Below are 24,242 nucleotides of genomic sequence, written 5' to 3'. Positions count from 1 at the left end.
GAAATGCCAGTATTTTAGCCTGCATTGTGAGTCGCCTGGTTGTCGTCCAGCTCAGACTGGTATCGAATGGGAGTTTGGGGAGGGCTCTGGCAATGAGAATGGGGACTGGGACTGGGACTGGGACTTCAGCCTGGCCATCCCATTCCATGGCATCCGAACCGCGGGGTCAATGGCTCCTTCATTGGTCGCCGCTTCGTTCTGCCGCTCGTCGGAGTGTTGTAAAAAATGAAGCGCGAATTATTATTTTAGCGAGGCGAAATGGAAAATGTTGTAATAATAAAGTGACTTCCACTCCATTACGGAGGCGAGACGGGGCCAAGCCCCTTCTTCTGGGGCCGAGCCCGTTCTTCAGTCGGGCTTACATCATTTGTCGGCAAGTCCGGCGGGGCAGGGGGTAGACAGAGGGGAAAATCGAGGAAATCGAGGAGGGGATGGACAAACATTTCCGTTAGATTGCGTCTGACAAAACACGCAAAGCTCGAACCACTCCGAAAATGAAGTGAGGAACTTGAGTGGAGCTTAGCCTTCGTTTTATAGAATAATCGCTCCGTTCTCGGAATTGGAGTTGGTTCGAGTTGAGTTGGGTTGAGTGTGGTATATGGTATATGGTATATGCTATATAATTCAATTAATTGCGAATTGCGTAGTCGGAGAAGGGTGAGCCTCGAGTGGAAGGAGGATGGATGATTGAGCAGCAGATTGAAAGATTGGGCAGGCCACAAGTTGGATACAGAAACTACAAGTGTATCGAAATACTCTTCTTAATATATTATTCCACTGTTAGATTCATTAGTTATTCCTTTAATAAGCATTACAAATCGTTTACAATTTTATCTAATCAGCCGCGCCTTGTCTTGTTTGCTTTAATAACTCAATTAGTGCTTATTTGGTCTTTTCTGTCTGTCTGGCTGTCGCCATTCGGCTTTGATTGATTGAGATCTGCAAATAGAGTGGTATCAGTTAAAGAACCCAAAAGCTCCGACCCCGTACAGAAGCTTAGTCAGAAGCCGTAGTGTGCCACATCTAATAACTTTTCTAATAGCAAGACTAAGCAAGAAGAAACTTTGGCCGAACTAGATCAAAAGCAAAACCCTTTTCATCAGCCCAAATTCATCGCCCAAATGATGATGTTGCATACTTCTGCCTTTTAAGCGAAAGATGCCAAAAATTTCACTTTTCGGTGCTCTTAGACTGCAGGTAATTGGTTTATCACGCATACGAGGTTGCACTTGCCACCAATTGGCATCGAAAACACTTTCGTTTTCGGGTAAAATAAAAAAGTACGTAAGACATAAGTCAACCGATGTGGCGTCGTTGAGAGATAACAAATCGGACAAGTCCGGAAAGCAGGGGTTGTAAGTTTTTATATAAATTTCCGTTGCTCGAAGGTTGGCTCTGAGTCTCCGTCTGAGTTGGCTTTCTTGTAGTTTCACTGAGCTGCAAATGATACCTTTTACTCCCATGATAATGGCCCTCTGCTGAGGTAACCGTTTTACCGCATAGACAGTGCGTTTCGTAACTGTAAGTGGCCCAGTAGTTTCAGGTTGGCGGTTTTCAGAAATCTACTTCGAGTGTATTAAAATGTGATAAGGAAATTGTGGACTTTTTGGTTAAGAAAGTGATTTATTAAAGCAAACTATCGATAAATTATCGAATTATTGGTTGTTGTAATTATCGAATTATCATATAGAGTAGAAGAAAGTAGGTCCTGGTCATGATATAAAGCTGTCCATCTATATGACATGAGAACCCTTTCCCTTTGCTAGCTGTCAGATGTGGACTACGAAGCATGGACTATGAATTTGTCCAGCACATATGCTTATATATAGATGTACGATCCACGTATGAAGATATCTTTCTGTCCCAAGTTTCTTTTCTTTTCTTGGTTTCTGCAATCCCTCGCTTGGGAGCCCCACATACCATATTTACCCGCCTTTTGAAACCACAAAAATCTGCAGCCTGCGATCTGCTTGACTGGCTGCTCTTGGCTTTTCTGGGGGCTCGGGGTTGAGGCTTTGGCTTGGCTTCGGAGCCTGGGCTCTGGCCCCATGCAGCGAGCTGAGTTTTGCATAATTTCTCTGGGTTGGTAAATGAAACAAAGACATCATCGATATCAAATGCCAACTGCGGACGGAGAAGGCAACAAGTTGGCTGCTGGGGGCTCTTGGCTGGCTTCCCCTTCCCCTTTCGTGTAGTAGTAGGGGCTGGCGATTTTTGGTTTCAGGACTTGGCTTTTAATTGCTCATAAATGCTGCTGTGTAAATGGTATATTCAGAGAGAAGTATGTTGTGTTACCTAAGTGGATTTTAGCCCCAGTCGGCAGTCGGCAGTCGGAGATACATTCGTATCTGCCAGATACATAGTTAAAAATTATAGAGCAGCTCGCAGTCACTGGTATCGGTGCATTCAAATCGCCAGCAATTTTCATTCGAAATTGAAATTTTAATAAACATTTTGCGAGACAAAGACTTCAACTTTCCTAGCGCGGTGTGATAATATTTACTTTTACAACTATTTAATGGAGAAAACTGCATTGTTGGCCCGATCGGAGTGTCGGGGCGAGAGGGGTGAGATATAGTCGGAGCTGCCATAAAAGCGTCAATCAAAGCTACTGTTCGCAGGTGTGAGTGTGTGCTGGCAGCGGCACTTTTGATGGCCAAAATGAAATGGTTTTTGGGTTGCTCCTTCCCCAGCGAGGGGGAAAATTACTCAAAATGAAAGTGAAAAGTGTGAGCAAATGGCTTTCTGGGGCTCAGCTGGATCGAATAAATCAGCATTATAATGCCGTTCTGTGGGACCTTGCTGAGACAAGTTCATTCGATTTTAGGCGATAGAAGAGTTTTAGGATTAGTGGCGTTAACATAAAATCGATTTAGTTTTATCGGCGTTGTTAAGACTAATCGTCCTGGCCTTTATGTGCTGTGTAATGACGGGATGAAAGGATTAAATGGTCTTCAAAGCTAATTTGCAATCCATGATTTAACCTTGGCTATAAATCTTAGAGGTCATAAAGAGAAGAATTGATAACTTGTATTCAAATTAGACACGTTTTATGGCTTACCATTAGTTTTGCTTTCACAATACCCTTTTCTTCTGTCAGATTCAGAGCAAAGATATCACAAAGAGGTACTTTGGATCATTCCATGATCATTAAGATCATGAGTCACATGATTTTGGGTAACCGCATTAGTGGGCGTTGCTTGGCCCTTCAGTTTGGGATCATCATCTTCAAATTAGTACCTTTCTTGGGCTAGACAGAACCTCTAATTAAACTAATATAAAACTGAGTCCATAAACTGCCCCAGTGACATCGTAAAACTTCACTTAACTCGACAGACAGCAGGCAGCAGGCCTGGGGAAAACTTGTACCCCATTTCAAGTTGGTTCTTACTCAAAATATTTGAAGTTTACGACTTCCCATTTGCTATGTGTGGCAGAGTTCAAAAGCGCACTAATTTTTATGACCTCGCGACTGAAAAGGAAAAGAAAAGCCAACTAATAAAATTCTTTAAAATTTTCTCTCGTTGCAGGTAAGCCAAAGTCCAAAGCAATTTACCTATGAAAATCTCTTATGAGCGGCCCCTCGTAAGTATTTCGCTTGGCTTTAATTGTCTCGGCCTGGCCAAGCCTTTTGTTGGCCAAACCGCAGAAACGCGAATAGAAAAATTCCATGAAAACAATTTTGTTTTTCCAGAGTGGCTGCGCTGCTGTGGCTTTTAAATGGCCATCGATGCAGGCCCGAATTTTCGAGCATTATGCGATTGCAGAGAGGGGATGGGCGGGGGAAATCTTTCTGTCTTAACAAGTAAGCTTGGGGTATTTGCCGACAAAGAGAGACTAAGCTGGTTGCACAAGAGCGATCTGTCATAACTGTAACTCGGACGGAGACTGGAACGGGGACTGGGTCTGAGTATTTGCGACTCGATTTGCGTGCCTTGGCTTTCAAAATCTAATTAGACAAACAATGGCCGCATTATGGCCATAAACAAACCAATTCCGAAAAGACCAAGAACCGTTTTTTCTGTGTTTTTGGGGCTGTGCCTCGTGGTGGAAAGTTTCAAGTTCCGCTTGCAAAACACAGCAAAAGGCAGCTGAGGGTCTGTGCCACAAAACGCGATCGTTTGTTTCTGCCTCTGTAGACCGAAAGCCGTAAATGGCTGATGAGGCCAACTTAATTATACCGTTGCAAGAGACGCTCTTTGTGTTTTTCCTTCCAGCTTACTTCATTTGCAAATTGCGGCCCGGCCTCAAAGGAAGAGCGGAGGAGGGGGCACTGGGGGAGAGATTGTTCCAGTTTGGCCACGGCAAGACAAGTTTTTGAGGCATTAATTGTCGGGAGGCAGTCGAACCCTGAAGGGTCTCCCTTCTGGCATCCAAATATTAAAGTAGCTCGTGTCAGTCATGATTCCCGGCCAGCTCTGTCAGCTCTTTGAGAGGAAGGCGGATATGGAGGAGGCTCAAGATGAGGCGGATGTGTTATTATCTCATGGGGAGAACTGCAAATGATACACTAAACTAGAACATCACCGTCAAGATCGTGTCAAGAACTGACAATGGGAAAGAGGAGGACTCTTCATGTACTAACAGAGTAATATTCCCTACGAATCTCCTCATTCTAGTTCCAAAAACTATCTTTATCCTGCTAACATACTACATTGATACCTTGAAACCTTTCCACAATGACTTCATTGATTTTTATCACCTCAGATTGCACTTTGGTTATCAGCAGAAAGTTATCAAAATAGCAATATAAACAAAAGCCAGCACAACAGCCACCACAATCACTTCAAGTTCTGCGTTGCAGAACAAGCGGCACCTGCAGTTGGTCACATAAGCCACGTTCCTCCAGGAGGGGAGGATACCTGCTTCATTATGGTCATGAAATATGGCGTGTTTGCCGGGCGAGGGCGTAGGGAAATGAGAGCGAGGGTTGCAGATGCAGACGATAAGGTCCAAGCACTAAGTGCAGCTTAATTTTCCCTTCAAACTAATTCAAATTAAAGTTCAACTCAAAACAATAAAAAGCCTTCGAAATAATAATAATAAACCCAAAATGCGACCGGAAGCCACAGCAAGTTGCAACTCCGAAGCGGAACGGACTGAAGAGCAAACTGGTTTAATTTAGACTACCGCGGATATTATCTGATTAGGGTCTGTACTGCTTTCGGCTTAGTACGAGTCTGCGCCATGAGGCAATACTAATTAACCCACTTTCTGTGTCAGTTGCTGTGTTTTTTGAGTGGTCACACTAGTCGAAGCCCCGTAATGACACCCAAAAAGCGGGTTCCCAACTTTGGGCACTCATTATCATTACCATCCCCGCCCTAGAGCGTGAAATCCATCCTGCAACCCGAGATGCACTGCCTTGATTTGTCTCAGTTAGTGTAACTAAATAATAAATTTGTATTGTGACAGCTATTTGATGGGGGAGTGGGCGTGATGTGCGGCAGATTGAACAGCTGCAGAGGGAGGATGCAGGCAGATGGTCCCGGGGGTGAAATTTAAGTGATAGGGAGCTGCCTAGAGGGGAGGAATGTTTCGATTAGAGCTGGCAGAGCGGAACAAGTGGTTAGGGAAAGATGAGAAAGTATCAACTGGATACTAAATAGATGTAATAAATTTACATTTAAATTCAAAACAAAAGAAGAAAAGCATCTGAGAAGCTCTCCGCTCTCAATTCTCCTTTCTAGATCACCCCAAAAACATTCTCCAGCACATGCTACACCCATTATCATGCTGGAAACCTTCTACAATTCCCATTTCCATTCCTCATTTCCAGTTGGCCAGAACCCCGGCCACAGACCGCCTTCGTTTCGCCTTCGTGAAACGCTTTCGTTCCAACTGAGCGGGTTTCCACTTGGGTTTTCGACTGGCTCCCTCCCCCTTTTGGCCACCTGCCTGCACTTTGCACCACCGACAATAACAACATAGTTTTTCCATCCATAAACGCAGAAAACAATTTCCTTTTACGCGTTTTTCCATTGTTTCTGTTGTTCTCAAATTGGAGTGTTAGTCACCCCAGAAAAACGTTGAGTGACGAACGATTTGGCAAGGGAAAACAAGCCGAAAAGCGCAGAGGAAATGTGGAAATTCCTCTCCCCATTTGATGATGCAACGCCAATCGTAATGTATTTTTTGTGTGCGGTGGGCAAAAGTTCATTGTCGCCTTCGGCGTTGACCAAATGTTTGGCTCTCTCGCTTAATTACCCACCTGACCAAAAAAGTCACGTGCCCGGAGGCTTCTCCTCCAGAGCTGCCCCTCCCCCTGCATAAAAAACGCACTTGACGTTCGTGACCTTCGCCGCTGGCCAAAAGTCTTTTTCACCCAGCTGTTTTTCCTTTGTGCTGCGCTGCATCGGAAAAGCTGTGAGCAGCAACGGCGGTGGCCGGAGACCTCCCCAAGTTCAACGGAAGCCATTAAGGAAAAGTCAACACCGGGCGACTGAAAGTCCCCCTTTAGCTCCGCCCGCACAGGCATAACATTACTTTTGCATTTTTTTCGCTGAGATGTTGGGGCTTTGATAACCCCGCCGCATCACCAAAGTGAGCCAACTCAAACCAGAAATCCCAACAGCAGAGGAATGCTTACTTTTGGAATTGGAAATTTTAATACTCTAATATAAGGTGTTATCTTTAATACAGTTTTATAACTTAGTTGGAAGTGATATATATCCATCACTATAGTCTATCTTATATACTCATAATAACTGAGATCTCTTAAAGAGATATGGAAAACTCTCCTTAAGAAAGGGTACCATCATCGTCAGCGTGCGTTGGGCGCCAAGTAAAAGTCATGCAAAAGTCTTTCTCTGGAGTTTTGGTTATCTGTTTGGGGGCATCTCCATGAGCGGCGACTGAATGGGAAATTAATTCGGTTAACCCCTGTCGACACCTCCCACTTTGGAGGTCTCCCTGAACCTCCCTCCCCCTTGGCCCCCACACTTCCAATGAAGAAGACACACTGACTATTGGCTTGGCTTTCACCATTTTTCGCCAGCTAATTCTCGTATCAATTTCAACTTGCATTTTGGCTGGGCTTTCGTATGCAAATAGCCCCGAGCCAAGGAACCTTCAGTCCCTAAGCCTCCTATTAAACCCTCACCCACGCCTTCTGAGGTCGACTAATTATGCGATGAGGAGACGGCTAGTCGATGTCTTGAAGGAAGCCCGAAAACTGCTCAAACTAAATGATGAGTTCCCCTGCTTAATTCCCCTCTATTTTTCACCGTTTTATTTGGAAATTGTTTGCATAATTGAGGGGGTGGCTATGGAAGAAAAGCCCGGAAATCCATCAGCCATGCCGAGTGAAAAAGCGAACAATTCACGCGCGAGTTTCTGAGGCATGTGGCTCGCCCTCTTGCCACGCATTTCTAGCTGAAGTATTTGTGCGGAAAACTGTTTGCGGAAATGCAAAATGAAATGCATTTTCATTTAGCCAGAGTGTGAAAATGGTGTTTGGGAAAACTAAAAGTGAACGAGTTTTGTGGGGGAGAGGAAGCAGAAGGATCTGTGGGAGTTTAATTTGTGAATCTTATAGATTAGGCAAAGAAGATTGCCAGGGAATTTGAAGTGAGAAATATAATGGCAGGTTCTCGAAAGCTCAAGAGAAGGAGAATCATGGAAATGAGAAACGCTTTAAGGGAATTCGATGGAAAGTCTTCACGAGCAACCCAAAGAAGGCGAAACTATCAAGAACTAACTAGCGTTCTATCATAAGAAACCCTATAAATTGCAGGGGCCTGCCAATGAAAACTGACATTTGGCCTTGGCGCTGATTAAAGGTGTAAAGTACACCCATTTCTCCGTCATTCTGAAGTCCGCTAACAAGAACGATCTGAGGAAACCCCCATTTGCAATGATTACGGATTACGAATCCAATTTCCAGCCCAATTTCTGGGCAAAGTGTAAATTACAGCGGAGCTGGAGCTACTGGAATTGGTGCGAGTTTGGGGCCAGGGGTAATTTTCCGTAATGAGGAGCCCGGCGAAGGATCGCCGAAAGCAATCTCTTCCTGCTCGGAACGCCATGGGTGTCATTTCCCCGATCTCGCGATTTCCCAGGCAGAATCCCGCGAACGTGACCAGATCGGAGTGGGGTTGGGGTGGAGTAAATGAGATTCGAGCTGCTGCACTGGCAATTATCTCAACAACAATCGCAATAAGATTTTCACGCGCCATTGTAAATGTGGGCGTAGCTGGAAAAAAGGGGCGAGGGGCTGTGAAAATTGCTATCCTGTCAAATGAGCAAGCTCAGCGGGAGAGGCGAGCCCCGACCGACCACCTGTTCCTCAGTCTCGTTGGCTGGTAATTGAAACTCTTTTTGCCTTTGTTGGCCATAATCACTTTTCTCAAAGAGCTTTCCGGTTAATTTAATAAAATGGTAAATTTGTAAACAGCCCAAACTTAAATCAAGTTGGACACCCAACAAAGTTTTGGATAATTAAAAATGTATTTGAAAACGAACGGGTAGAAGCGGGAAAGTGGGTTTGGGGAATGGGGAAAGTTGGCTACATCAAGTGGGTGGCAACTCATCACTTCGAGAGGGGCGCTCATTTAGCTTCCACTCTGACACTGTGGGCGGCATCCGCTTGTTTCGAGTGCAGCTCTGAGATCCACTCCTTGGTTCTAGCTTCAGACTTTCTCCTGCCTCTAAACTGTCTCCGTATTGCCGCAGCCTTTCCTCTTCCTTTGTATTTGTATTTTTATTGACTAATCGCGATGCTCTTGAATCGCCAAATAGGGAAAAATCATCATCTTCATCATTATCTGAGCCGCAGTATCAGCTTTCTGGCTGACAATCCCCGAAAAGTTGCAAGTCTCAAGTTGAAGGCGCAAATAAAAACTGATTGACGGGTGCGGTTCGGGCGCAACTTTAATTTGTGAGTTGCACATGGAAACGAACAATAATTTGTAGTTGCGGCAGAGGATTGCCGAAAAAGAAGGTTGAGAAAAGTTCAGGAGTCCTCAGCCGCTTATGCAAGACAACAAGACTCTTGGATTAGGCAAAGATTTCCCTCGTTCCGAGAGCCAAAACGTTTTCACAGACATTATGAACCCATCAAACTCATCAATTCAAGTACCCAGCCCGAAGATTCAATTTGATTCCTGGTGAGAAATGCCCAGCCGACACGCAATCCCAAATGACAACGTCATGGAGAGGAATTGCTGTGATTGGAAGTGCTGGAGTGGATGGGGATGCTCTAGGATGGCCATCCCGTTCCCAAGCGTTGCATGTTGTACTCGCATCTGTGGGCAGATTGTTACCCCTCTTCCCCCTTCCAACCCATCTCCAGCGAGTGTTGAAAACTTTATTAAGTCTGTTATCAATTCAAACGTAGGAAAAGGGAGACATTAATTTGTGCCTTCGACAACTCGGGTAACCACTTCCCATTCGGCGTGGGCGTGGGCGTTGCAACTCCCCGAACAATAGATTGAGGATTGGTCTGTACTCCCTTGGGTTCGTCTGTGGAAATGGAAACAAAACTCATGTAGGTACACCGAAAAGTTGGGAAATCATTTAAAAAATAATTAAGCCCATGTCGTGGAGCAGCACTAGAAGCTCTGCCCACATAAAAGGCAATAAAGTAAACTATTTTGTTTGGAAAAGCTGACATGTGTAAGCTTCGGAGAAAGAACTCTTTGTGGGAATCCGAATATTCAATATGAAGAGAGCCTGATGATCACTCCTCTCCTCTTAATGGTGTTTAAATTGATAACCCCTTTGCGAATACTGCTTCGAAATTCCTCCTGGAAAACGATCGCTGGCCGTGTAATTTCAATTAAAAAGTCGTTAGCCACCTACTGGGCCGACTGGTCGGTTGTCATCCGCTGTCAGCTCTTTTTGGTAAGCTTTGACTCTATTTACGGATCGGCGTAATTAAAGTGGCCGAAAAATTGAATTTTGATGCAGCGGCCACGACGCTTGCATTGAAAGTTGCAATTGCAAAGCAGCAAAAGCAGTTGCAGTTGCAGTTGCACAGCCGCAGAGCGGCAGAGTAGCAGAGTCGCAGCAGTTGGAATTGGTCGAGCCGGGGAAGTGACTTTGGGAATGGGAATTGCGGTTTGTCTTCTACCATAATTTATGACTCTAAGTTTTGCCACTTGTGCAAGATTTATGGCCAATGTGCAGAAATTGAAATGCAATCAAAAAATATTATGTTAACCTTTGAACCGAGGTGGCGAGGACTGTGCCCCGAAAGGGGAAAAGCTCACACAGAATGGGGAAACTCTGCTAGGAAATCCATTTCCCATTGCTGCGGCTGTGGCTGCCCTTTTCCCTGGATTTCTCCTAAAATGATTGACAAGCCATGAAATGGCATTCAAATTTGCTGACAATTTGTGCAGCTTCGAGTTATTAGTTGCCGTGTTAACCCTTGACCAGCCTTGTCATCCTTTGGGCCCAGTCCTGCTGTGCTGGTCATGTTTTCACCGGGGAAATACCCTTCCAGTCGGTGGGTCAAAGACCTTTTACCACCCATTCATGCATGCCCGATGTCGATGTCTATGCCACCCATGCATTTTCCGGGCATTTCCTATTTACGGCCTTGCCTTGAAGCTTCCTCTGTTTACATAAACAATTTGCATATTTTCCACTTGTGCTTTTTCTTTTTCCCGCTCCATCCATGTGTCTCAGCCATGCGGGAATGTCTCACTTAACTTGTCCGACTCTCCTCTGTCTCTGTCTCTGAGGCAGAGCTCTGCTGGTGCAACAATAAATTCGTAATATTTTCAGGAGTTTGCCAATCCATTGGAGCGCATCAAAGGGGATGACATGACGTACGGAAAACGTGACGTGGAGTGGGGCTTACTGGGGGGTTACCGTATGAGAGTACTCACAGTATAGTGTGGGTTAGGGTGGGAAACCCATGTCTAGTGCCAAGTACTCCCAATTGAGGCCTCAATAAACTTAACTAAATTTTCCGATTAATTACCCCCCATTCCCATACTCATATTCAACATATATGACCCCGTTATCGGGAACTATGATGATTTATGGCTCCAATTAATAAAACTGAAACCGAACAATGAAAGTGAGCTTTCAACTCCAAACAAACTCTTTATCTTATCGATTTTGTCTGGGCAATGTGGGCCAAAGTTGGTTGTTTGTTACTCTCTGGTCTTTATCGATTTCCTCCGCCAGTCATATTTTGTGTAGGAACTTTCTATCGACGACTGGGAAATGCATTCCACGGAAAATCAGGCCAGCGGCAGGAGAGGGAAGTGAGTGAGGCAGAGTGATACGAGAAACCGCAGGCCAATCGACCAAATTCGTCGCGTGCCCAAGTCCCCGGGTCTCCCCTCCTCTTTCCATGGGCCCCTCCCACTATATCCCAGTCCACCCCCGCCGCCGCCCACGCGAATGTCACGAGGCAGAAAATTGGGTGAAAAGTTTTTTATCCTCACCCCGACATTCTCTCTTGATACATAAATTTCCCCGCTGAGTGGAAAAGCTTTTCTCGTTCGCTTTTCAATTAGCATAACAAACTACCCCTGTCCCCCCACCAAATATTTGGACTCTCCACTTGAGTTCGAGATTTCCCATTGTATGTGGAAAACTTCTACTCGAGAGCTGTCATTCGTGGACTTGCGGGCCACCCACCACAAGATTTCCCACTCAAATGGCTGCCCAAGCAAAGCCAAACAAATCATTAGCTGAGTATGGCCCCTATATAGTCATAAGTTATATATTTCTTGACTTTATTCTACATCTTATTCAGTTCCTAATGCTATCATAAATCTGATTCGAATTTGTGCCACCACTAACTCACTTTCTCCCCCACTCTCTTCTCTTTCCAGGTAAGAACCACGAACATTCATAGCCATATACGCCTGCCAGGGTTGCGTAAGTTTTCCTACAGAAAAGGAGCAATTTCCATCGGTTTTCCGCTGATTTGTTTCCGCAATTAAAGTTGCCATTTCTCAGCTCCAAAACTATCAGCAATATTTCTCCGACTCCACTCATATCTGCCATTATTTTTTCACCGTTTTGGCATTGCGTGCAATTTTTAATTTTTCATGGCAATTTAAAAACGAAACCGAACGAAAATGCAGACTGGCCGGGCCAGGCCTGGACGGACGGGCAGACACACATTGGCCAATTGGCCATTTTTTGGCGATGATGGACCGAGATTAAGGATTTATTTCGGACTGTTGAAATTTTTGAGATTTTCATTTCATAATTAACATTCATTCGTGTCTCCTCCGGTCGCTGGCTTTCTCTGTTTCAGCTTCTCGGTTTCCTTTTACAGAGCAATTTCCTAATTGTTGTCATTCACTTTGTGGCAGATATCAGTTGGGTTCCCCTTTATATCGATTGGTATTGAGCTTTAGGTGTGGGAAAGCGGTGGGAAATGAAAGAGTTTAAGGTGATATAAAGGGGAACATCTTCTCAAGAGCATCCGACCACGAGAAAACCGTCATGATCGCATTTGTAATAGAATGTCCTGTCACCTGTCGTGCTGCTTACTTAAAACCAGGGAAACCGAGGGAAATCACATTTTCTTTAGTTTTCACCACTGACTCTGCCTCGTGGTGGCTTTATGATAATGACCAAGAGCCCCATTGTCACGTAAGGATCGTACAAATATGAGGGTTATGCGCCGCAAAGCTGGCCAACCTGCGTTCAGCGAGAAGATGCCCGTTCCCAGGCCCGCAAAGGCGGCAAGCCAGGTGCGAATAAATGCAAATGGCGAGGCAAGGTGCCAAAAGTCGTGATGTGACTCAATCGCTGGCTCTTAGCGAGCTGGCGGAAATGGAGAAGAAAAGAAAGAAAAGCAGAGGGGAAGTGGGGGGAAACCTTTTGGCATATCAAACTGCAAATCGCCGAGACAAAATCTCTTAGACAGCCTTCAACAAAAAGGAGAAACACGGCGACGGCGAGCAAGCCGATGCCACAAAAACATGGTAAAACTGCCGGAAGAGAGGCCACAGCAAAAACAAACCAAGACCAAAACCAAAACCAAAACCGAAACCAAACAAAAAGAGCGGCGGGGGAAAAAGTTCAACATTAACAAAGTTCGAATTGTTTCCAATATCGAAATGCACTTTTTGCCTTTCACAGACAGCAACAACAAAAGTCAGAGATACACAATCTGACACCAGTCCGAAGACGAAGACGAAGACGAAGACGAGGGCCCGACCGACAGATGGGCAATCCATGGGCTAAAGTAGAGGAAGGGCGGCCTCTCCTCTCCGGATCTCTGTTTATGCTTCTTGGCATTTCTCGAATGCGCAGCTGGGGGAGATGAGCACGGGATCTGGGGATGTTCTGAGGTTAGGACGATGTTTTTCTTTATCGGCAACTATGTCGTCCGCCATCCGATCGATCATGAAAGGGATCATGCAAATGCTGCTGATGCGCCTCGCCATTGCAGTTTGTTTTCCTCCTCAGCTAATGGTCAAGGCAAACAAGCTTATCTCCCTTTCCATCTCGATGTCAGCTTATTTTTTAGAGCGGTCGCAATAATTTGTTGAATGCACAAAAAGAGAGCTACCTAAGATGGTCAAGATAAGATGGTAAAGTAAGGAAGCTATTAAAAGTCCTAAAATAAGGCAGACTAATGACAGAATGTCCACACTAAAATGGGTAAAGTGCGGTCACATCAGCCAAGGTGATCGGGACATTCAATCAGCCGCAGAGACTTTAAAAGAGGTGTGTTTTTTAAACTCCGATGAAAACTTCCAGCAAAAGCTTTGAAAGAGTTGGTCGCCCAACCGCCGTCGCTCGTTTCACTTCACGTTTATTTAAATTGGCAAATTGCTAATGAAGTTTTTCGCCAATTGCCGAATTGGCTATAAATATTGGCTTTATTTCACAGCCAAGCAGAGGTTTTATGAACTGGGACTGGAGCACGGGGGAAACAGATGGGAAAGGCGAGGGGGCTGAGCCCAAGGAGGTGTTGATATGTGGGCACGAAGGCGTTTATTGCGTGAAATCAATTGAGTTGAATAAGTTCGTTTAAGCCTGCGGTGGCGGTGGCGGTGGCGGTGGCACTAAAAAACCTCTAAGGAAGATCTATGCAACTTTCACCACCGTAAGAAATGTTGACAAATTACCGAATGCCGGGATATAGATTTGATCTCTGGAAGAGAAAGTTGGTAGAGGGATGCATCGATAAGGATTTAAATACAATGTTCTGAGTAAATATTAAAAAGTAGCATAAAGAGAGGTTACATCAGCATTAGGTCGAGGCCACCGGGGTCAACCGATTTCGCTGCTGTGGAAGGTATCACGTTCCCCAAAAGATAATCATCTGAATCGAAGCAGCCAAGCAGCCAAGATCGATCGATTGATCGGCGCGAGGAAAGTGTTTCCCTGACCAAAAAACGTCAAAGCAAGAGATTATGAAGCCACGGAAAACTCAGAGGCGGGAGGTTAAGCTTGAGGTGAACTTTTACTTCGGTCTTCGGTCTCCACCCTTTGGGAAGAAGATAAAGAGGCGGAGGATGGCAAGTTCCCACTCTGCAACGCTTTTAAAAATCAATTTTCGGATCGTGCTTACAGGTGGCTCCGCTCACATGTCCAAACTACATCGTCATCATCGGCCGTTCGTTTACTTTTCGGCAGCACTGTGCCCGTGTCTCGGCCTGACCCTGCACCTCGAGAGTTATGAACTTGTTTGGGGCCTAATGAGTCGGGGTACCCATTGGGCTTCCATCGGGGAACCCAGCAGAAGGAAGGCGGAGCTGACGGCAACAGGAGGTGTATCCGTGTGGTTTTTTCGCTCAGATTTTCATGGCTTCTGGGCATGGGAAGCTGGGTGCCATCGCAAATTGAGGTGTCGTAATGGCGGGAAAACTTGGGATCGGATCGGGTCGATGGGATGCATGTTCATCTGCCAGGCCAAGACAAGACCGCTAGTGAAAGTGAAGTGAGGCAAGGCTTTCGATGTTGTTGCTGCCGTTGCGGATCTTCAAAAGGCGCATGTTGTTGCTGCTGTTGTTGTGGTGGCGGCCTAAGGATATATCCCTCCTCAGAAAAGAGGAAAACCCCCCCGGACCACACTACTCATTTGCAATGTTAACGAATTGACCAAAAATTTGTTTGCCATTTTTCATCTGTTAGATTTTAATTTGTTTCCTTTGTGCCCCTCGGGTTGGCATTATTCAGTTGTTTTTATTACTGTGGGTTTATCTCCCGTCGGAGGATCTTTCTGTGGCAGCTGCAGCCAGTAATTATGGGCATGGGGATTTGTCTTTTATGGCCACTCAATATGGCTAAATGTCATTGGAATGGCTTGCCAAAAGGGGGGCTTGTTTTATGGCTGAACTTTTTGCCAAGGAGCAGCTTAATATATTAGCAGCCTCAGCCTGACTTAATGAAGTTTGTTACTAAAAATAGTTATAACAGTTTACCCTTAAGATATGGAAGATATTGCAGAACACTAATGAGTTACCTTACAGAAACTTCGGCTTTGACTTATTACAATACCAGCTAGCCGTAGTCCCACTTTTCACACATTTTCCAGTATTAAATTTCAATTATTACAACACTGATTACCTTACCAGCTGCCGCTTTTCCTATCCCTCAGTCATATCGTTTCAGGTTCCATTGCCGCTTTCAGCTTTCTATTTATTACACAATTAACAACTCGTTAGGAGGGGTTTAGTTTGGGGTTTGGGGTTTGGGGTTTCTTGTTTCGGGCTTTGGCTTTGGGCTTTGGGCCGGAGGTTTAGCGGTAACTGATTTTCCCTGTACTATATTGACCAGAAAAGAGAAGAGAAACAGGCAGACCCGTTGGTAATAATCTCATTTTAATTGCCGCCGGCCCAAAGCCCAGAAAAAACCCAATGAAAGTCGTCGCGTAATGAACGTTTCATTGGCCAAGCCCGCCACGCGTCAGCAGCTCAATTTGGGAGGCCTAAAGGAGGCGGCCAGCTTGGCTTCGACCTTTGCCAAATGGTCAGACCCTAGCCTTCGGCAGCTTTCCTCCGCCCACTGCCACTCCCCCGCAAGTAACTGAAGCCAAGTCTTAACTACATTCATGACCTTGTCTGTTGTGTTTTGTCTGCTGGCTGCCGGCTGCTTTTTATGTCTTTTTACCTTTAGGCTTCGATGCGATGTCAGCCAGCATCTTAATTGCACTTCAAGAAGACGAAGATGGAGAAGTCCGAAAAGTGTTAACGAGAGGGCCAAGTTTGGTAATCGGATAGTGGATAGTGGAGATCAGAAACCACACAAAAAACTTCATTCGTGCGGTGTCAAATTTACTCTTGAATATCTGGGTGAACGAGGGAGAACCTCTCGAGAGCCGAAGCCAAACTGGATTGGTTTCCCCAACTCCATTTCGGATCTCGACCGCACTAACAAAGCCCAATAAAACTTGTCAAGAGCGGCACGAGGCGAAAGTAAATCAAATATTTTGAATTATTGAGGAAAAATCAGCAACAAATTGTCATTTGTTTGCCGTCCAGCCACTCCACTCCAGCCGACCACGATCCCGACATGTACACATGTCGCAAATCCAAATCCGATTTCGATTTCAAAGCCAATTGTTAATGGCAAGCATATTTCATGATTGATTTCCTAAGCGCTAAGCCGTGGCCGAAAATGGAAAACGAGGCAGGACAGGAGGAAAACTGCAGAGGAAATGCATTTGCCAATGACATTTTCCATGCAGATGGATACCGACGACGCATTTTCACAATTTTTGACAGTTCACTTGGGTCAAAAACCAGCGACTGCAGACGCAGACATGACGAAATGGGATTCCATGACGAATCAGTGTCCAGGTGGCCTAAGCAGTTGTCTTTTATCTCGATTTCGGTTTCAGTTTAAAGCTAATTAGCCTGGCCATCGTGTCTTCTCAGCCAGCCTCTAATTATATGCAATTAATCGAACGATTTCGATTGGATTGGCTTCGCTTTTGAGTCACCGCCCAGGGGCAAGTCGACTTTCGGTGAGTCGTGCCCCTCGATTCCATGCTCAAGCTGCCTCATGTACTCGGGAGAATTATTTTTAATCGTCCCAAAGCAGTTCTACCCACTGAAGGTTATTCGAATCATTGACAGTTTTACGGGGGCTGATTTAATTCAGCAGAGATAAGCTTGGCTGCGGAGGTCAAGTTGCTGGGAGATGCCAATCGAGTGCGACCAGAATGTGTCAGAAGATAAGGGAGAGACATCAAAATTATCAGCTGGAGGCTCAAAGTATTAATTGGGGTTAAGTCTGTTAGTGCGGTCGATTTACGAGCTCACTGAACTTTATGCCACTAGAAAAGTGTGATTGATGGTTGAAGAGTAATTCGTTTTTGATATTACTATCAAAGGTTTTGGGTTGTTAGTAGGGAAAACCCAAAAGAATACAAAAGTCACACTAAAGCAGATAGTCATGGTCCTGAAATCTGGTCTCACGGATCACTAGAAAAGGTCTTCCGCCTTCCAACCTAATACGAGTTTCACTAACGGTTTGGTTCAGACACTTTCCCACTCTGAACCGAAAAACGTTTTCCCTAATTTCATTGAAAATAATTAGAAACACAGTTAAAGTCGCCCGGCTGAGGCGAGGCGGTTGAGCAATTTCATAATCAGTTTCCATGTAACATGTTTCTAATGAGACCACAATGAGCACAGAGATTTTCACGACAAGGCGGCAAACTTGTTCTCCGGCCCCACGGCTTCGACCCAAGAACGTGATGGCAACAAAGCCAAAAGCGAGACGAGGCGGGATTCCGGCCATCATCTTTGTCGCCGGCGAAGAGTTGAACGTGACACTCAGACGTGATTATGTCAACGGTGTTCGGACTCGGATTCAGTTTTATAAACCCCCTGCTAAACCAAAACTCCTTGTCCGATACGCGTTACTCAATGGGCCAGGCCGGGCTCTAACTGCGCCTCCCGACTTAGCTTCACACATTCCCGAGATCCCCGTCGGAGCTGATTCCCGATGCATTTGGTCACAGCACGTCGACGACATCAATTCCTCCAGAGACTTAACTCTTAAAACTTAAGAACTGCGAGTGGTTTTCTGGGTCAGCTGATTAATGGGTCTGCTGGGCTCGTCTTTCAACGTGGAAAACCCATCTCCGCAGCACCTTCATCTTCTTCTCATTTTCCCGGACTTTGTCGGCTTGTTTGTCTTTCCTTTCCGTTTGTCATTTATCACTTTTCTCTCTCTCCATCTCCATCTCCATCTCTCTCTCCCAGCGACTTTCAGTCTTTTAATCGCCACTATTGCAGACATTTATTAATGTCTTTTGTTAATTTAAAGTTCTATTCATAAGCAACCTCTGGCGAATCAGACAACATCCGAAGGCGTTGCCTGGGACCGAGACCATTAAAAAGTAAAACTAAAATTGTAAAATTCTAAAAACGCGGTCGAGGTCACGCACTGACATTTCCGATAATGAATGTACGATCTGGTGGGCCATTGTTGCTGTTTCTGTATGGCCAAAGCCGATTGCTCAATTCCTTGGTCATTCTCAGCCACGCCGAATTACATCAACAGCAGTCTCTCTGAGTCAACGAACCTCGGCCGCAGACATCCAAGATATAGAGATATAGATACCCAACATGCCTGTGCCCCTGCCCCTGCCCCCTGTCCGTGCCCAGCACACAGTTTCTATTGAGTTGCGGCTGGTAAAAATAGCCAACGCGTTAGAGGAACTCATTTTGACCGATTCCGAGGGGCGATGAACAATTCGCATGAATAAACAGCGCCAAGAAGACAGGGAAATAGAGGCAGGAAAACTTGAAGATATAATTCGGTAGGCAGACTTTTGGAAGGCGGTGTGAATATTTCTAGTGCCTAAGAATGTGTTGCAATTCCTATGACTAAGTAGAGAAAAATGCCCAGAATTTGTCAGGAAAAGCAGCTAACTTGATATGATATTTGAGCAAAGTAAAAGTATCGAAGTATAGAGACCAGCAAAGGTCGATAAATCAATAAACCTTAAGGTTCGTCTTCACTTCTGGGAACCCTTGGCGAGCTCCTCAATCATTTCTACTCTTTCTGCCAACTCACGCTCCGAAATTGAGGATTTTGTTCCAATACTTTCTCAGCGCTGTAAGCAAACACATTCACTTTTCCTGCCAGTCGTCGCCCGTGCTGGTTCTCCTTCTTTTTCGCATCAGATTTCAATCTAGAGAACTTCGCACTGACTCCAATTTGGTTTCCCTGATTTCTTTTATTATTTCCTACGCTCGCCAATAATCTTGAGACCTCTCGAGAGTCTGGCGCGGCGCGCAGAAAATAATAATAAAAAAGCAAAAAGAACGGCTGCTCCTCAAGTTCAGGCAGCACAGATTAGTCACGAACTTTGCATAAAGTTCTGCATTCTAAATTCTCATATTTCCAGCGCTCCTCGAGTGGGTGGGTGGCGGCGAATGCATTAAGGCATAGCCCGTACCTTAGAGTCGTGCCAAGATTGGGAGTGGTTCACCTTAGTTTGGGCCCGGATCGTTTTGGTTTTGGAGCTTTGGCTGTGGAGCCGAGACCGAGACCGAAAACAAAGAGAAAGGCGTTTCTCCAAAAAAGACACACAATGTTGTGGCTTTTGGCTGACTAGGGTTGGGTTTGAGCTCAGAGTTGGTCTCGGGTTCTCCGATCTCCGGTCTCCGGTCTTTGGTCTTCAATTCTGGTAATGAGCCTCAAGTATCGCAACTAAACAACCCACACCTGCCTCTCCGGATCTTCTCCGGTCTGTTGTTTCCACTCCCACTCCTCCTGCGTTGAGGTCTTACTCATGCAGCGTCTTCTGCCCATCTATTTCCAAAGTTTGTTCTTTGCCAGCGGCCCTCCTCGTGGATGACTCGACTGGGTTAAGTTGGGTTCATTTATCTATTTGCCAAACCAAACGGGCCAAGCCTCTGAAAAGCAGTCGGGTCTCTGCTCCCCGCAGAATTCTTTTGTCTTTGCTGGCTCATAATTAGCTTTAATGATAAAAATCATAATGCAAAACAATTTGATGCAGAAAATTGCTTGGCTTGGTCAAAGAGCTAGCAATGAAGGGAAATAAGTCGACAAAAATGACTGATCGACTGTCTCCTGGAAAAACTCTTGTCTTTGGAAAATGAAATGATAATGTTTCCACATAGAAAAGCTGAGTTTTGACAGCTTTCAACTTGAAATCAGTCTTGAAATTCCGGCAATATAATCAAATTTACGGCACTCGAAATATTTGATGGCAGTAAAAGTAACCCACCGAAAAAAGGAGAAAAATCCGAGGCAGCTCCGCAAACTTTCCCGCTTTTCCCATTCACAAGGGAGGAGGGAAGATTTGGCAAGGCTTCCCCATAAATCTTTCTCTCAGCGCCGCTTTCTCGGATCATTCTTCAAACCGAAACTGAAAATGGCAGAGTGGAGCTGCAGAGGTGACTTGGCCAAAAGGTTTTTTGGCAGCTGCCTGCGAGTGTCAATTTGGCCATAACCCAAGGTAAATCAAGAGCGGCAGGACGGAGGCGAGCTGTCCGGGCAAATAATTTTCATAAATTTCCACTTTTTAGCTTGAAGTGAGGCCCAAGTTGCTTGACATTTCAATTTGCCAGCGCTGAAAGGGAGATCACTGAAAATGAAGATCTCAAACAGGTGAAAACTGAAATTTATGTTTGCATTGGGATTGGGACTCGGCTCCGTTTGGCTTGGTTTGGGTCGCTCCAGACCTCGGGTTGAGTAAGGATGTGTCCGGGGCCATAAATAAATGTCCATGGCTGGTACACTCTGGGGTGAAGAGGTTGTCTCTAAAAGCCTCCCCCCTTTCTCCAATTTTATCGATTTCTAATTTCAACTCTTGCGCACCTTTGTGTATTTTTCATATTTTGTTTGGTGATGCAAGAGGTCGCCGGGGCTAAACTGTTTGTATGGAGATCAATGTCCAGATTGTGGAAGCCCGTTTGGGAGTTTCGCTGCCTCGCATTTTCCTCGACTCTCATGTGTGGGTGTCACTGGGTGTCACGCCCACATCTCCCCCTCGTGACCCCTTGGCGTCAATTGTCTTGTAATTATTTTCTTGATGCTTGATAAATTGAATATCGCTCTGTGCGGAAAGTCCTTCTTCCCTCCCGCTCTTCTGTGTGATTAATCACGGAACAATGGCAGAGCTTATGCAATGCGTGGGACTTTTCCAGCTTGACCTTTGTCTGGAGGTGGCTAAAGATGCGGATGGGTTGAATGGGGATAAAGCCAAGGCCCGGCAGCTGTTAAAATGACAAATGAGCGATGCCATATCGCTGCAGATGGGCGGCAAATGCCGTTGCAGTTGGGAAACGTTTTCCAAGGGGTGGGGTGGCCACTGAGGCTTTCGTTTAACGGGAAAGAAAGTTAGTTTAGCCAAGAATTTGAGATGGGTCGGAAGAAGAACTTGGAGTTAAATCAGTTAACGAGATACAAGATTGAATGATTAACATTAGGAAACCAAACACTGAAGTAATATTATCCCAATGTGACCGAGGAGTAAGCAGTCAAGTTATTACATGAAAATGTTTGAGTACCTCATGACTTTAATGTGGTTTGGGACACTCGGTAACTGTATCCCTTGCGGCAAGCCTTTCTCTTGTCGCAGCTCTACCCTTTTCCTTTCCCTGCCAGTTTGCCTAATCAATTAGCAGCCAGGTCATATCAAGTATACGTCATGTTAGCCACATAAGTTGAACCCAACGAACGAACACCTTTTTAATTTGCCTTTCTGTGTGCGCTCTCTTTTTGATTCCAGGTGTTGTACCATGAAATTGTATCACACGCTCGAGTAGTGAGCTCTTGCATTCGAGGCGCCGAAAAGGAGCAGCAACTCCAGCAGCAGCAGCAACAATTGAAACTGCAACAGCAGCAGCAGCAGCAACTGTCGAGTCAGCAACCCGCCTCATTGACCAGCAACTGCTCCAGTGAGTCAACCAGCGACTCGGCCACCAAGTCGAGCAGCCTGAGCAGTGGGTTCGCCTCCGAGCCGGTGACCACTCCCACCACCACTGCCATAGGAACCGCGGCAGCTGCCCCACCACCAGCTAGCAGCCACCCGTCGAAGAAGGGGGAAGGGAACTTGGAGCGGCTAAGGGACCGCTATCACATTTTGTATCTGAGGGCCTTCGAACTGCAGTTGTGCCTGGACAATCTGCTCAGGAAACGCAGCTCAGCAGCGGTAAGTTAGAAGAAGCTACTTAATGACTAAACTACGACTAAGCTGATAGCAGTAATTAACTTTAGTGAGTGAGGAGTATATCTCTCTTAACCGAAAACCACCCAACATATATCACTCTAATTTATGGCCACTCTACATGATCTTGAATCAATAATGGCTTATCCAAAAATAACCTCTGCGAAGCATTGCCCTTGGCGTGTCTCCGACTTTTGTCACTGTGGATTATCTACTTGGCACTAAAAAAGAAAACCAGCAGCCGGCCAACCAAGGGAAAAGCATTCGAGATGCCAGGGATTCTTGGAAAGAAAGAAAATGCACTTGGCGCCGCTTTCCCTGCACGCCCGTCCGCTGCTCATCTCCTCGTATGGCCAATTGTGGAAATTTCTAATTACGTTTTTGTATAACTCGGCTGCGAGTGATTTAATTAATTCATTTAGTGAAAATTCCGGCAATGCGACAAAAAATGTATTGGGAAAGCGCGGCAGTGCGCAGCAATGTGATTGAATGTGAGACGAACTTGGGAGAAACATCACAGAGTTTCGCCTGGGTGGTAATAGTTGGTTCCTGCTTACTGAGAAGATGACTGCTTACTGGAAAGTGAGTGAATGATTCAGGTAGTTCCCCTTACCATGAAGTAAATGATAAGAATAGCTTGGAGCCAGCTGGCTGATCCGGACTTCCTTCTTCTTCTCCCATTTCGGATAGTTCCATTCCCCGATCCATTCTGTTCCTCTTGTGGCATCCGTTTCGTACTCAGACCCAGTGAAAGTCAATTTCGCCTTATAGACAAGCTGACCCAGTTTCCTACCAACGGGTGTGGATAGACGGATGGATCCTCCTCGGAGCTCTAAACGTTTCCTGGTTAAAGTTCTCTGCCCCTCTCCATCGGGTAATTGGAAAGCGTTTTCCATGCTCCCCTCTTAATTGCTGGTAATTTGCGGAGTAGGAAGCGCAAAGTGCTCTGGCCTCGTGCCTGGTCTCGGTGGGTAAGTAATTCACTCGAGACACGCACTGGAAGAGGCGTCTTCTGACCCACACACACATAGTCTTCTGGGCTTTCTTCCCGCACCTATGATTAGACCCCCGGCAGTGGGGCAGTTAACCTTTTTTCGTGAACCGCTTCATCTGGTTGCGCCTCGAGCGGGCTTTTATCCACCCCTTTCATCCTCCTCCCAGTAGATCTTGCTCGTTGGTGCAGAAACGATTTCATTTTCCACCGACTCGCTGATGCAATAATTTGCATCCCCCCGGGATCCGGCCATGACCAATCTCTATGTGGGCCGATCCACTTGGCAATTTTCAACACTTTCCTGGCCACATTTAGCCCGGGCTGCCTGCGGGGGAATTCGTTGCTCTACATTTGCCATGCATCCAATTGCTGGCCAGCGGAGATTAGCCGGCCCATTCAAGCCATGTCTGCACTTCAAACGAAAGGCGGCTGCCACGAAAGCCAAGCAGCGAGCCGAACAATGGACAGACGGAAATGTCACAAGTGTTTGCACTCGGAGAAAAACTGATCGGATCCAACTATGAAAATGCATGGAAAGTTATTGGCTATTATTTCTATTTATTCGTGAGTGCTGCTAACCATGATGCGATCTCGTTTACGGTGCACTTCTCGCGGTGCCCCATTTACCAAATGTCGTAATAAACTCACAGCTTGCCTGCCAGCAGCTTTCCGCTTCTTCATCAGCGGGGTTAGACGTGGAGTAGCTGCCATAAAGAAAAGTATTTATATCTGAGGCAATGTAAAATCAAAAACTGCGAAAAGTAAAAGTGAAATTTATGCGCCCTCAACTGCAGAGTTCACCGGAGTCAGCGGCGAACTGCGGCCAAGTCCGAAATCAGCTCGGAAATCAGCACCGAGACCAAATGAAAGTGACCGAAATGAGCTGAGCAGGGCAAATGGAAATAAACCAAATCAAATTCACGACGTGCCTGAACTTTGGAAACTGTAAAGAGGAAAAGTGATCGACTATGAATACCCTACTGGTTACGGGAAAGTGATTTGTTCTGATCTTGAATATTGGAAAAGTAACTCTACACTTTGTCAAGGTGTACCGAAAAAGCTCAGCTACTGTTAGCCCAAAAGCATCTTGCAACTAGTTTCCTTTGTTCCACCTCTTCGCTTTGTTTCCCACATCACTCTCTGGCAACATGTTGCAAGTGGCGG

General features: G+C 45.6%; 1 protein-coding gene across 4 annotated transcripts in view; it reads left to right on the top strand.

The window, feature by feature from the left end:
- Positions 1–24,242, top strand: part of LOC108104664 — a 108,851-nt gene that overhangs the window by 58,355 nt on the left and 26,254 nt on the right. For all 4 annotated transcript variants that reach the window (XM_041817995.1, XM_017210854.2, XM_041817994.1 and 1 more), the window contains one exon: positions 21,647–22,069. In XM_041817995.1, coding sequence (XP_041673929.1) covers positions 21,647–22,069 — 423 coding nt within the window. The remainder of the gene's footprint in view (positions 1–21,646; positions 22,070–24,242) is intronic.

The sequence above is a fragment of the Drosophila eugracilis genome, unplaced genomic scaffold (assembly GCF_018153835.1).
Source record: "Drosophila eugracilis isolate 14026-0451.02 unplaced genomic scaffold, ASM1815383v1 contig_2088, whole genome shotgun sequence".
Classification (NCBI taxonomy): domain Eukaryota; kingdom Metazoa; phylum Arthropoda; class Insecta; order Diptera; family Drosophilidae; genus Drosophila; species Drosophila eugracilis.
Note: the sequence above shows the minus strand (reverse complement) of the source record. Positions and strands in the feature narration are given on the sequence as shown.